Source organism: Zalophus californianus, chromosome 11 (genome assembly GCF_009762305.2).
Source record: "Zalophus californianus isolate mZalCal1 chromosome 11, mZalCal1.pri.v2, whole genome shotgun sequence".
Lineage (NCBI taxonomy): Eukaryota > Metazoa > Chordata > Mammalia > Carnivora > Otariidae > Zalophus > Zalophus californianus.
In genome coordinates this window covers 17,903,870-17,919,136 of record NC_045605.1, presented here as the reverse complement: position 1 = coordinate 17,919,136, position 15,267 = coordinate 17,903,870, and the positions used below count along the sequence as shown (strand labels likewise).

Here is a 15,267-nt window from a genome sequence, read left to right as displayed (position 1 = left end):
GTGCAGGTTTCTCCATCCGAGGGTCAGAGAATTCACTGATTGGGGAAAAGCGGCCATCCAAGCTCTTCCATTCCATCCTGGCACTGCCACTGCCACTGGGCACCGTGACCTTGCTGAAGTTACTAACCGCTTGTTTTTCTTATTAGTTCCAGGAGGACAATAATGCCATGCCAACCTTGCTGAAAACAAGTCCATTCTTAAAAAAAAAAAAAATCATCAGTATTTGTGCAAACCCCTAAGCCCTTTATTATAAACAAGACTCTCTTTTTCATTCCCCTCCCCTGGCAGCAGTGCGTTTCTTTTCCTCAGCATGCCATTTTCAAAACCTTTGACATTTCACTGCGCCTCATGATTGCCTTCATCGTGGATCATGCCAATTTGTCAGTTTTAATCTGTCTAAAAACCTGCATCTGCCAGCAGAAACCTTTTCATTTCTTATATGTTGATACAAAGATTTCACACATTGATTTTTGCGTAGCTCTGATTTCATGCAAGCTAAGCAAACAGTGACAGGTTGGTACTTGGGATAATGAATGCTCAATCAGATTAATACAAATCAATGGCATTGGCAAGTTTCGGATGAGGTGCAGCGGGTGGGGTTTGGACAGCATGAGCTGCCAGAACAAGACAGATGGTCAGAAGCTGACACTCTTACCTCTTTATCTTGATGGGCTCATTAGCAGATTTCTCTCCTTTGGGTCTCATTTGAGTTTCTTGGCTTTAAATGGCACCCCATAGGTTGCCTACCATCCTGGAAAGCAACTGACATACCCTTCTCACGACCTGGCAGAGAGAGTATTCTAATGCCCAGAGTCCATTTAGCAGCCCTGAGGGCTAAGACTTAGGTAAATGGGTGCTGGAGTCACCATTTATCCAATAGGACCACTGGGAGTCAAAGAGTTAATATGTTGTTGTTAAGTACCTACTTTTCTAGAAACTTCTCCTTATTAATGTCAAGCCCTGTACTAGGCACATTATTTTTATTTAATCCTCCCAAGATCGCTAAGAGGTAGATTCTGTTATGTTCTTGTCATGTATTATTTTATAGGTGAGAAACTGAGGATTGGGTCATTTGTCCCCGAGTGGGAAAGGCAGAATTTGTCTCTGGGTCTCTAGGACTCTGAAGCCCTGAGGCTAACCACTGCTATAACCTCACCTTGGCTTTACCGCTGGTCTCACATGCAGGGGCAGATGGAGGAGGCTTCGACAACTTTTTCAGTTCTGCATTGGCCCCTCCACATCCTTCTTTCCTTCCTTCCTAGAGGCTTCAAGAGCTCTCGGCTATCTCTTCTCTTCTTTTTCTGAAGCATATATCTATCTTCACGTTCCTTCCCCTCTAAGGCTGGCAGTGAAGCAGGGGGAGTTTCCTTGCCCCCTCTTTCCTCCTCTTGCTCCAAATGACCACCATCACCACCATTGCAGGAAAAAAACTATAAGAAACCAAAAGGTTTCAGAAGTACTTCAGGATTTTGATAGTCATTGATCCACCAAATAGAAGTCCTGACTCTTTTTAATCATTGTTTTTTAGTGATTTCCTTTCTAGATGGTGCCTCAAGTCCTCTCTTCACTGATTTGGCTACTTATCCTGGAGGCAAGAAGTTTATCCTGACAAAGCTGCCAGGTGGGAGAGTCTTAGGACTGTTGAAGCCTAGTTCATAATCTTCACCGCAAATATGAGTTAATTCTGCATTCCTTCATCCCTCTGCTCCTGATCGGCTTCTCTGATTGAGAAGAACGCTACCATCTCCAGCTGCAAAAGATCACCCAGGAGGCTTCAAACCTCGGCTTTGCAAACACTTTCCCATCCTCGGAGCGATCTCCTTGGCCCCAGCTACCTGTCCTTTCTCTGTATCCTAGAGCTTTGCCAACAGAACACTCCCCAGCCAGGTCCCAACATTGCTTCCACCTGCTGACTGTCCTGTCCTTGGTTGTCTAAAGAACAAGCCCACTATCAACCCACGTGTCTCTGAGTTCTGCCGCCTTGTCACAGCCACCATCCCCACTTCTTAAAAAAAAAAAAATGCTTCTCTCTCTTGGATCCTTTGACAGCACTTCCCTGGTTCTCCAAAGTCCATGGTTTCTCCTTCATCCTCTTTTTCTACCACTGCATAAGGTATAAACCCCACTGCCCAGTCCTTGCCTTCTGCTTTCCAGCTTTTACACTAAGTGTCCTCAAGAGCGTATCTAGACTTGTGGTTTTAATTACCATTGTAATTACTCCTCACAGATCTCCACCCCTAGACACACTCGCATCTTAATTCCAAATGGCTTCCTATGGGAAATTTCCACTGGAAGATTCTACCATTATCTCTAACTTACCATGTCTAAACTTCTCATCCCCATCAACAGCATCACCATCCTTCTAGGCTCATTGGCTTCAACTTGACTACTTTCTCTCCCACCAAATTAATTTTTTATCTACGTATTCATTTATCCACTCATTTATTCACTCACTCACTCACTCAACAGACACTTACTAGATACCTGTTCAGTGTCAGCTTCCAGGTGAGGCACAAAAGATACAGAATTAAAAGACATATTCTGAATCTAACATTGAAGATTCCCCATCCATCAAGAGCACCCTCTATATGACCTTTGCTCTCATGGTTTCCAACAACACTAAGTGTTTCAGTCAAACTGGTTTTCTGTCCTCACACTAACATGTTCTTTCTTACCTCCATGCCTTCGTTTCTGTGGTTCTTCCTGCCTGGAATAACCTCCCCCAGTCATTCTGCTATCTCAAGTCAACATTTCTTTCAAGTTCCATGTATTTTCAAAGTCTCAACATAATGCTTTTGCCTCCTCTGAATTCCTATAGGGTTTTGTGACTCAATGGCTCCTTTCTCCCATCGTGATCATAGGAAGTAAAAAGGCATGGCAGGGAATGGTTGAGTAAGAAAAAGGTCTTAGAATCCTTTAGTGAAGTTGTCATAAGCAAAGGCATATTTTCTGGGCAAGGACAAGATTAATACGTTCCTTTACTAATCCATTTATTTATTCATTTCTGAGTTCTACAGAAGGGCATGAGCTCCCACAAAGCATGGGGACAGTGCCAGGGTGGTTGTTTATGCTGCTGCTCACCCTGGGTCCTGGACTGACCTGGCCCTGTTGCTCCTAGCATGGTGGTACTTGTTGAAAAGGATCAGGCTTGGCTCAAGAAGTTGGGTATGGAACATTTGTTTACAGTGAAGGATCTGTGTCATGGAAGACTCACCCTCATGCCCACTCGACTTCTCAACAGACCTCTTCCAGAAGGACCAACCCAGTAGGGTAAACAGTAACTCCAACACCCTCAGAGACAATATGTTTTGATGTTTTAAGAAGAGTCATGTCGACCTCACTGATATGAGGAATTCTTAATCTCAGGAAACAAACTGAGTGTTACTGGAATGGTTGGGGGGTGGGAGGGATGGGGTGGTTGGGTGATAGACATTGGGGAGGGTATGTGCTACGGTGAGCGCTGTGAATTGTGCAAGACTGTTGAATCACAGATCTGTACTTCTGAAACAAATAACGCAACATATTTTAAGAAAAAAGAAAAAGAAGAAGATAACAGGAGAGGAAGAAAAGGGGAGTAAGTCAGAGGGGGAGACGAACCATGAGAGATGATGGACTCTGAAAAACAAACTGAGGGTTCTGGGGGGGGTAGGGGGATGGGTTAGCCTGGTGATGGGTATTGAGGAGGGCACGTTCTGCATGGAGCACTGGGTGTTATGAACAAACAATGAATCATGGAACACTGCACCAAAAACTAATGATGTAATATATGGTGATAACATAACAATAAAAAAATTAAAAAAAAAAAAAAGAAGAGTCATGTCAACCAGAACTACCTCTACTTTAACATCTCTTCAGGGCAATCACAAGACAGTCTTGAAAGTTGAGCTCCATGTGTTCAAACTCTGGCATTTGCCCAGGACCCTGCTCATGACAAGGCTTATCATTAACACAGGACAGAAGTCAATTAGGTTCTGCACCCATGCCAGAATTAGACAGAGGGAGCCTACTTTCTACTGAGGATCTTCCTCTGGCCTCTGAAGTCTAGGCCAGATGGTGAGTAACTGGATTCTGGGAAACACCTTAGCCCAGAGCTTTCTGGGACAGACTATGAAGCCACCAAATTACAGTTACCACAGGACCCAGTGGAAGGGATCACAATGATAACAGAAACTTCCTACTGGTTCTCTACCACCAACAAGGGCAAGACTTTGTTATTGCTGAAGGGACTACCTGTCCTTGTCCATCGTGCCACACTCACTCTGAGAGACGAAGTCTGTCCCAGGAAGAGGTGCCTACCGGCCATATCTCAGGTATCACAGACAGTGGCTCCAGAGTGCCAAGCACAGCTTGAAATGATTTGTGTTGGCCAGAAGTATCTGTTCTACATAGACTTCCAGGGATATCAGCTGTAAGGACAGCTGTGCCATCCCAAGGCTTGCAAGTCAATAACTGCAAATCAGTGACTCTACCCACTGGACAATAGGTCAATACCAAAAGCCTTTGTTCACACCCTGGCACACAGCTCCACCTACCTGGGGACATAGAGTGGGAGAGAATGAGGAGGAGGGAGGTGATATCTATCAAGGAACCTGCAAATAGAGGTCCCATTCTGATAGACTGTTTAACTCCCGATGGCAACTGAAGAAGTCAGTCATTCTCTCTAAGCCTCAGTATATCTATCTGTAAACTAGAATCACCTTTAGGATGTTCAAGGTTCTAGAGAAGGCACTGGGAAGGGGAATATCACATAAGTTTGAGGGAGGGGTGGTTCTTGCCTGTGTTATAGCTTATTCTGCAGTGATGACTCACCACAGTATCCCCAGGACCTAGCAGAGTGAATGGCACATATTAGGCCATAGTTACGCATCAAATGAAAAAAAATGAATGGATTGAGGGTTCTGTAGTCATTCAGTCTCTCAAGGGCCATGCAGGAGTTGTTCAAAGTTGGGAGGATAGCTGTATTTCTTTTCTGCCTCCCTACTTCCTTCCCCGGTTCTTAGTTTACACACATCTTAGCTTGGGCCAGAGTCTGTGACTCACTCTCTGCCCCTCCAACCCACACAGTAGGCCATGTCATGGGAGTTGTGAGTGGTTGTCTTGGGACAGTGGTAATTCAGAGAAGTTAAATGAAGACTCTTAACATCATCCCTGCCTTGAGATCTGGAGCATTGGATCGGGGTGGAAGAGAAGGATCAAGAAGTTGGAGTCAGAAATCTAGGGCCTACTAGACTCCTCTGAGAGCCCTGTGCCTTGTTCAAGCTCAGGCCTGGATTAGTGTCTTGAGGCCTGTCTCAGGAGATCTGGGAGTAGGAAGGCGAGGTTAGGACAGGGAGATGGAAGAAATCTAAACATGTTTACTGGAGCTAGGTCCTTGAGCTCTCCAGGGCTATGCTTTTCACCACCCTTCCTATGCCATGGACAACCATAACTGACATGGAAGACCCAGAGCCCATTTTTGCAGAACCAAGTAACAGGGCACCTGCTTCCCCCATGGCTTGTGGCTGGGTATAGATGGTCAAAAGACCTTTTTGATGGTTACTCTCCCTGCCTTGCAATTCCTGCCAGAGTTCCAGGTGAGACTGCCAGGGCTCTGATCCAATCACAACCAGAGCTCTTGGGTTGTCACGAAGCCTCCTCTGTGTCACCGATTGGTAGGAAGATAATGATGTCTTCCTCATGGGTTAGCTATTTATCTGCTGTCTGTCATCCTCATTCCTCATCCTCCCATACTCTGCTCAGACGTCTGTTCCAACTACCTTCCTAAGGTTCTGCATATTAGGGGGTACTGCTGGGAGATCAGAAATTACCAGTGGAGGCACCTAGGTGGCTCAGTTGGCTAAGCGTCTGACTTCAGCTCTGGTCATGATCTCAGGGTCCTGGGATCAAGTCCTGCATTGGGCTGCTGCTCAGTGGGGAGCCTGCTTTTCCCTCTCCTGCTCCTCTCCCCCCTCCCATGCTCTCTTGTTCACTCGTACACTCTCTCTCAAATAAATAAATAAAATCTTGAAAAAAAAAGAAATTACAAGTGGAAAGAAGTTATTATTCCTCCTTTTGCTTTTTCTTTCTCTTCATTTGCTTCTGGTAGCAATATTGCCTTGATGATCCCAGCTTTGGTGGCAGCAGTCCTACCTTGATGGTCCTAGTAGTGACCATGTGCTCCCCTCTCTATGGGGTCAGCACTGCTGGGTGTCCTGCTGTATCTGGTAAGTATCTGCTAAGTGTCCCATCTTCAACCGTAACTGCATGGTGCACAACACACTCACAAACCAGCACAGCAGTATTTTCTGAACTCTGGAAACACCAATCCCTTCCTTTTGTTCTCTAGTCATATTTCCTTCCTATAGTAAATAATTCCTGGGTTACTTCTCCTCCTTTGGCCTGGCTTCATCTCTTCAAGTCCTTTATAACTAGTTCCCTGTATTAAATGACTTCTGTTTGTTTTTCTAGTTGTATCCTGTCTGCTACACAAAAATTAAGGAAGGTGGCTATTCATGGGTAGAAAACAATTTTCTCATTTTTCCCCAAAAGACATAGAAAAAGAATATATAAGAAATGAAATTAACATATTAATACATTATTTTCTATTACGGTTACCTAAGCACTACCTTGTTGATCATAAAATTAGATCATTGTTGTAATATTATTTTTCTTGAGTAAAAACACATGTCCATATATGATATGTCATCTCCATTGGAACTGAATTTATGCATAGGTCAAATTAATTATGAATAATGTTTGACATCTGAATCATTGTACTCTCTGAACCATTAGATACATCTTCTTGCCATAATGTATCAGATTAAATGTGATATTTCCACACACACAAAAATGCTGTGTTCTTCTGTGGAAGTATCCATTGGGGAGGTGTAGCATGGCTCAGATCTAAGGGAAGCTAACTTGCAAACTGAAGGACTCCTCACTCCTGCTACCAAATGTCTGCACAAGTGACATCATCAAGAAACAATTTATCTGAAAAAGTTTTAAGAGAGTTGTGATCTAAATGTTAATCTGCAGAGAAGTAGGTGATGAATGATGATCCAGCCGCCCATCTGTCCAGCACAGACAAAGCTATGGAGTCATTGAAGGTGATGTTTATCTACAATTATTGACATTGCAAGATGTACACAATATATTGTTGAGTGAAAAATCGGTTATAAAATTTACACAGTATGATTGCATTTTTTTTGTTTAAAAAATATTCGTGTGTAACAAAAACACTGGAAAGTACAGCAGAAATAATAGTGATTATCTCCTGTTAGTGGGATGATGTGTGGTTTTTTAATTTTCTCTTTACCAAGTTGTTTTTTTTACATTTTCTGCAATGAAGATATATTAATTTTGTTTAAAGGGAAAATTTTCAGTTGGTTAAAAGACAAACAGGTGTGCTCCCTGATTTGTACAGAATGGGAAGCTGGCCAGAGGAGCTGCGTGGGAGTGGTGGGAGAAGCAAGGAGAGCTGGGGAGCGATATCTCCGGGATCCACCCCCTCTAGGTTGTCAGAGGAGTTGCTCCCTTATCACACTATATGATACCATGAAACTATTTTAACAAGGTTCTGGATGACCTCTGAGGCTCTCCCAAATCGGGGTTCCAAATCCAAGCTAATTCAATTCAAAGAAATTGTATTAGTGATCACCCTGTGCCAAGACCTATACCAGGTCCTAAAGAGACAAGAGATGAAGTTCCAAGTACTTGTCCCCCAGGTACCTACTGCTTTTTCAAGGGACTGATGCAGGCGCTGGAGCAGAAAGTTTTCTCTTTGAACCCTGCCTCTGCTTCTCACTAGCTGCATGACCTTGGGGAAATTTCTTTTCCTCTTTGCGTTTCAGATTTTTCATCTTTAAAGGGAAGGTAATAATTCTTCCTTCTTTTTATTGTTTAGAGGGTTAAGTGGAATGATAAAAATAATCCAAGAAGGAAAGAGGGAGAAAGAGAGGGAAAGAGAAAGGAAGAAAAAGGGGGGGGGGGGGGCGGTCATTTTTTTTCTTGGCCTTTAGGCTTTTTAGGAATGAGAATAGGAGCCAGGGGGCGGGGTATCATGGCTGCTGCCAGTGTGCCGCGTCAGGGGACTTGTGGGTGTTACACTGACTGACAGCTCCGCTACCGCGGACCCGCCCCCTGCCCTCACCAGCCGAGCGGTGGTCAGGCCCGGGTAGCTCTGCGAGGCGGTGGCCGGAGAGGGAGCCATGGGGATAGTGCACGCCCGGAGTTTGGAGCCTCTTCCAGCTAATGGTCCTGATTTTGGAGCATTAGAAGAGGCTGAGTTTGTTGAAATTGAACCTGAAGCCAAACAGGAGATTCTTGAAAACAAAGATGTGGTTGTTCAACATGTTCATTTTGATGGACTTGGAAGAACTAAAGATGATATCATCATATGTGAAACTGGAGATTTTTTTAAGGCGAAAAACTTTATTGAGGTGATGCAGAAATCTCATGAAGCTGGAGAAAAATTGCTTCGCCTAGGAATATTTAGACAAGTGGATGTTCTGATTGATACGTGTCAAGGTGATGATGCACTTCCTAATGGGTTAGATGTTACCTTTGAAGTAACTGAATTAAGGAGATTAACGGGCAGTTATAACACCATGGTTGGGAACAACGAAGGCAGTATGGTGCTTGGCCTCAAACTCCCTAATCTTCTAGGCCGTGCAGAAAAGGTGACTTTTCAGTTTTCCTGTGGAACCAAAGAGACTTCGTATGGCCTGTCCTTCTTCAAACTACGACCCGGAAACTTCGAGAGAAACTTCTCTGTAAACTTATGTAAAGTTACTGGCCAGTTCCCTTGGAGCTCACTTCGGGAGACAGAGGACTGTCTGCCAAGTACAGCTTTCCCATATGGAAGACCAACCACACTGTCAAGTGGGAGGGTGTGTGGCGGGAGCTGGGCTGCCTTTCCAGAATGGCGTCCTTCGGGGTCCAGAAGGAAAGTGGGCACTCGCTGAAATCACCTCTTTCGCGTGCAATGGTCATCGACTCACGGAACTCCTCCATCTTGCCCAGAAGAGGTGCTCTGCTGAAAGTTAACCAGGAGCTGGCCGGCTACGCCGGAGGGGATGTAAGCTTCATAAAAGAAGATTTCGAGCTTCAGTTGAATAAACAACTTTTATTCGATTCCGTTTTCTCAGCGTCTTTCTGGGGTGGGATGCTGGTGCCCATTGGCGATAAACCATCAAGTATTGCAGACCGGTTTTACCTCGGAGGACCAACCAGTGTGCGTGGGTTCAGCATGCACAGCGTTGGGCCGCAGAGTGAAGGTGACTACCTATGTGGAGAGGCGTACTGGGCCGGCGGCCTGCACGTGTACACCCCACTGCCTTTCCGGCCAGGCCAGGGTGGCTTCGGGGAGCTCTTCAGAACACACTTCTTCCTCAACGCGGGGAACCTCTGCAACCTCAACTATAGGGAGGGCCCCAAGGCTCATATCCGGAAGCTGGCCGAGTGCATCCGCTGGTCTTATGGTGCTGGCATCATCCTCAGGCTTGGCAACATCGCCCGGCTGGAACTGAATTACTGTGTTCCCATGGGCATGCAGAAGGGTGACAGCACATGTGATGGTGTCCAGTTTGGAGCCGGGATCGGGTTCCTGTAGCTGACACGTGTGCTCGGGAGCCTGCAGGAGGAGCCCTGGGACTCAGGGCCATGCACCTTCTAGCCGGGTAAACACGCACCGTTCTTTGCAGTCCTCATGGGAAACCACGTCAATAAATTTTAAAGACAAAAACAAAACAGAACAAAAGAATGAGAATAATCAACAGAAATGAAGAAGAAAATACAACAAAAAATCCTTACCCAAGGAGGGGTAAACTTTAAGAGTGAAGCCTTGGATACAACAATTGGGCTAAAAGTTAATTACATAGAAGTTTCATAATTTTATTTTATTTATTTATTTTTTAACAGATTTTATTTATTTGATAGAGACACAGCAAGAGCAGGAATACAAGCAGACAGTGGGAGAGGGAGAAGCAGGCCTCCTGCCGAGCAGGGAGCCCGATGTGGGGCTCGATCCCAGAACCCTGGGATCATGACCTGAGCCGAAGGCAGACGCTTAACGACTGAGCCACCCAGGCGCCCCTTGAAGTTTCATAATTTTATAGTACCTCCTATTAGCCTTTGCCCTTTGGGAACACATACAGCTTCACAACCAGAATTCCCAGGTAATCTGCCTAGTCACTGAGGGACAAAGGATCTGTTTGGTCCATGTTTCCCAGAGACCCCAGATAAATGGGAAATTGGGGTACCTTGGACAATGGTGGAAGAAGGAAGAGTCAGAGCCTGCTGAGTCTACCTCCTAGATAATAGAGTAGACAACAGTGTGGGTGGCAAAGGAAGCTGGGAGGGGTAAGATTACATGGCCATGGTAAATTATTTCTACCTTATAAAAAATTTGTAGTTTCTATATTGAAACAAGTATGAAGAATATATAGAAATATTTTATACAAATAGCTTTTCTGTTTATTTTAGTTTATTATGTCCCAGTGGTTACAACTGGAGGACCTAGTCCTATCCCTACCCTCAACCCCCTTTAACCAAATGCTCTGTAGAAGAGAGAAATGTAATGATCTTGAGACAGTGTCAAACACTGACCAACATCCCAATATGCAACCTGGACACCCTTTTGTTTTTCAGAGTCTTACCTCCCCAACTATGCTGTAAGCACCTTGAAATCAAGAGTCATGTCTTCATCTCTATTTATAGGAATATTTGTAGGAATTCTTAGCATAGTGCTGGTCTCAATAAATCATTACTTGGAAGGCTCACCAGTCTTCATCTCTCACCAAAATTATTCCATTATTTACATTTACATTGTATGATTAACAACCAACCATGGTAAATCAAAATAATCAGCTTTCAATTGGCTAAATAGATTTGTTAGCATAGTAAATAATTATTCACCAGTAAATGAATTAGCCTAATTTAAGTGTAGGTCATAGATAAAACATCATGTTCCCACCATTTTAAGATATTGATTTGAACAGGAGATAAAGTCAGACAAAGGCCATGACTTTAGCACTGGATGAAGACAAGTTAATTTAAAGGAAACCAATCAGTCCAGCACCAGGCCAGCTGCCATGAGAGATAATGAAAGTACCATTGCCCTGTCCTCAAGGAGTTCTGAATCAAATTGAATAGTCAAGACATGCATGGCAATTAGGAAATAATAAAGACTGTATATCCAAAACAAAAAGACGTAGAATAAATCAGCACTTTCAGATAGAAGGACTCCTTTTAAAAATAACATTCATTTATTAAATCAGAAAAAATATATAACCAAATATTAAAAATCATAGGTAATAGGTCCTTCTAAGATTAGGACTATTGACACTTGGTATATCCCCAGAGTCATTTCTGAACCAATAAAAGGTTTTTTTTTTTAAAGATTTATTTGTTTATTTGAGAGAGAAAAAGAGAGAGAAAATGGGGGGAGGGGCAGAAGGCGAGAATCTCAAGCAGACTCCCCACTGAGCATGGAGCCTGATGTGCGCTCAATCTCATGACCCTGAGACCATGACCTGAACCAAAACCAAGATTCGGACACTTAACAGATTGAGCCCCCCAATGCCCCCAAATAAAAGGTATTTTAAAGAAAAGATCACCGTAGAACAAATTTTAAGTTAATTATTTATACTCAATAACATATTATGAACAAAATTGAAGATACTCTTTTTGTTTTTTAGAGAGAGAGATAGAGCATGTGGGCACATGCACGTGAGTGGAGGGGAAAAGACAGAGAGAGAGAGGGAGAGAATCTTAAGATCTTGATATCGTGACCTGAGATGAAATCAAGAGTCGGACACCAACCAACATAACCCAGGTGCCCCCCAAAATTGAAAATATTCTTACCAAATTGCAGATTACACAAGGCTAAGGAGGAGAGCCACTGAGGAAAGAATCACAATCTAGAAAGATCTTGCCAGAAGAGAACAAGGGCCACACTAACAAGATTAAATTTAACAGAAATACCTCTAAAATCCTTACCTTAGCTTGAAAGCGCATGAATCAACAGTGTCACTGACTGTCAGAATGCTGATGTAACCTACGCTGTCTCAAGGAAAGCAAAATGCTCCATAATAAGAAGGGAAAGTCCTTCTCTAGGTTGTGCCGATCTGACCATTACTTTGAGCTTTACACTTAATTTTATGGCAAGGTTGGTCAAGAGGACAAGAAGCAAGATGCAAATTATGTCATGTGAGTCATCATTGCAAGAGCTAGTGGTGCTTAGCTGGAAAAGAGGAGACTTTACCACTCGGTGTGTGTGTGTGTGCCTGTGTGTGTAGGTGTGTGTGCATGTGTGTGCATGTGGATGTGGGGAAATTCTTGGCAACACACACACACAAAGAGTTATCCTGAAAAAGAATGATTTGATGTATTTTGTGTAAATTCAGAGGGCAAAAATAGTTGGACAACTCTGAAATCATTCCCACAAGCACCCTAGGAGGAATAATTATCTAAACATCTGAGCCCTCCAACAATGGAACAGACTGTCTTTGTGGTAGCAAGTTCCCCTTTCTCTGAAACGACTTAAACAGAGGTAGAATAGGGAATGTGGGAGAGAGATTCCTGCCATTGGACTACAAGAATCCTGCGACCCCTTCCAACTCTAAGATTATGAAATAAAGTGAAAGAATATTACTGAACTAAATTAATAATTTTTACTCTTGATTTGTGTATTTGTGTATACGTGTGTGTGGGTATATGGGTGTGTCAAATCAAAATTGTCAAATATTTAGGTCTTGGAAACTTTCTTTTAAAAAATACATCTTGAGGGGCACCTGGGTGGCTCAGTCGGTTAGGCGTCTCCCTTCGGCTCAGGTCATGATCCTGGGGTCCTGGATAGAGCCCTGCATCGGGCTCCCTGCTCGGCGGGGAGTCTGCTTCTCCCTCTCCTGCTGCCCCTCCTTCCCATTTGTGTGGTCATTCTCTCTCTCTCTCTCTCTCTCTCTCTCTCTCTCCATGTCAAATAAATAAATAAAATCTTTTAAAAAAAATACACCTTGAGCTTAAACCTTAAAAAAGAGTACCCGCTTACTTCTCCATGAGGTAGTAGGGCAAGACAGACCTCGTCTGAGTTCCAAATGTGCCTCATACTAGCAGTATGACCTTGAGAAATATGGGTAAACTCTTGGGAGTCTTATTATCCCCATTTCCCATTTTATAAATGAAGAAATAACCTACAGTCAAAGGAGCATTGTGAGGATAATGCTATCACATTGCCTGACACACATTAAATAGTTAATACACAGAAGTTGTTTTTGGTATTATACTGGTCTTTCCCATCCCTTTCTTGGCAGCCCTCCCTTTCTCTTCTTTCTCTCCTGTTTCTCTTCTTCCTCCCTGACTTTATCTTTCAAGGCACCATCAGTTTATCTCTATGTCAGTATACACCTGTCTCATCTCTCCTGTGATTCTGAGTGGTGTTTAAGGAAGATTGGACAGGCAAGGGTGTGCAAGGTATGGAATGTAAGCAGAGTGGTACGAGAACGCAAAGTCAAAGGAGAGCGTGCCAGAGAAGCATGGGAGACCAGCTCTTTCCCTTCCTTATTTCCTCCCTCTGCCCTCCTCCCCTCCCCCCACCAAAAAAGAATAGAAACAGGAAGGAAGACCAATGGAGGAAAAAATACGTCAAAAGGATAGGAGTGTGAACATCAGAAAAGGCAGGATCTCACCCAGGAGAGGCTCAGGAGGAAGGAAGAAGCAAGAGACACACCATTGGGCCCTGAGTGAGTGGAATGAAAAAGACAGATGATTTTAGAAAAGATAACTAACGAGTCTCTGGTAACTCTAATTTTCTGGGCCTTGGTGAGCTTTGCTTAAGATTCGACTAAATGGAAATATAAGTAGCTGAGAAAGAAGCCAGTGGATAGGAACGGACATAATGCACTATATTGAGTCTCAGAGATATAAGGGACCTTCTTAAAAGCATAATATTTTACATGATCATTTGTCAGGCTTCCTCTGGGTGAGTGAGCTCCTTGGGGGAAGGTAAAGGGGTTGGCTAACCTTAGTGTTTTCTTTAAAGTGCACCCTGCATTGTGCTAGAAATCTCGCAGCTTTACTGAGCAGACAGGGAGGAGGAAAGGACATAGGTACCCACCGCCATCTTCCTTTCTTCCAGGGGCCTCAGCAGATGAGCGCCCAACTAAGATCTGACACTTGCTTTCCTCTTCCCTCCACTTGCCTCTCTAACCCATGGTCTTCTCTGGCAGGGCCCTTGTTTGAAAGAATTAAACCGCTCTTAACCTTCCTAACCTTCCTGCTCTCACAGGGTGGAACTGATCTACAAGCCATCCGGACATTTACCCAGTGGATCTACCAAGTTCCTTTAAATCCCTCCCTCCACCCCAATTGCCTACCCTCAGCTCTTGCCTCTTCCTCCTCTGCACTCAGTGGTGGGAAATCTCCTTACATCCCAGCCTGTGATGATCTTCCCCTCCCATTATCCTCTTTGCCAGTAGCCCTTTTGTGGATCTGGACCTTGTTAAAAGACCTGGATGCAAAAGACCAAACTCAGAAGTTCCAGGAATAGAGCCTGGGAATCTATACTTGCACAAATCCACAGGTGACACACATTATTTGAGAACGCTTGGATTCTGTGTGATTGTTTAGGACTTCACTCTACATCCCCCTATATTCTGTATTAATTTTTAATGAGCTAGATCAAGCATCCAAAGTAAGCTGTGATCATACTTCTATCCTGGGTCCATCATTTATTTTTCTTGATATTTCCCTTCCCTGGCACAGGAAGAAGTGCTCAGAAAATGTCTGCAGATGATGCTGGGATCATTTGGGTTTTGTCAAGTTTACAGAATGACAGGTTGAGGTCATGCTGGTTTTCCATGACTCCGTCTTAGCAAAGTCACAAAGCCTACCAATCTGTAAGTACTCAGCCCTTGAAGATTTCCCCCAGGGACTGGAATTTTGAGAATTTCCGGGTCAGCTCTTCCTCTCTAGGCTGTCCACACGCCCCGCCCACATCCAATCAATGCTAGTGCTCTCTCATCACCAAGTCAACTTTACTCCTGATCCTTTTTTTTTTTTAATTTTATTATGTTATGTTAATCACCATACACTACATCATTAGTTTTTGATGTAGTGTTCCATGTTTCATTGTTTGCGTATAACACCCAGTGCTCCATGCAATGCATGCCCTCCTTAATACCCATCACCAGGCTAACCCATCCCCGCACCCCCCTCCCCTCTAGAACCCTCAGTTTGTTTCTCAGAGTCCATAGTCTCTCATGGTTCGTCTCCCCCTCCGATTCCCCCCCT

General features: G+C 43.9%; 1 protein-coding gene across 1 annotated transcript; it reads left to right on the top strand.

Annotated features, from left to right (window-relative positions):
* Positions 1-8,186: 8,186 nt before the first annotated feature.
* LOC113914317 (sorting and assembly machinery component 50 homolog) lies at positions 8,187-9,589 on the top strand. The gene is given in 2 exon segments (XM_035722859.1): positions 8,187-8,796; positions 8,799-9,589. Coding segments are annotated over 2 exon segments (1,401 nt in total).
* Positions 9,590-15,267: the final 5,678 nt, after the last annotated feature.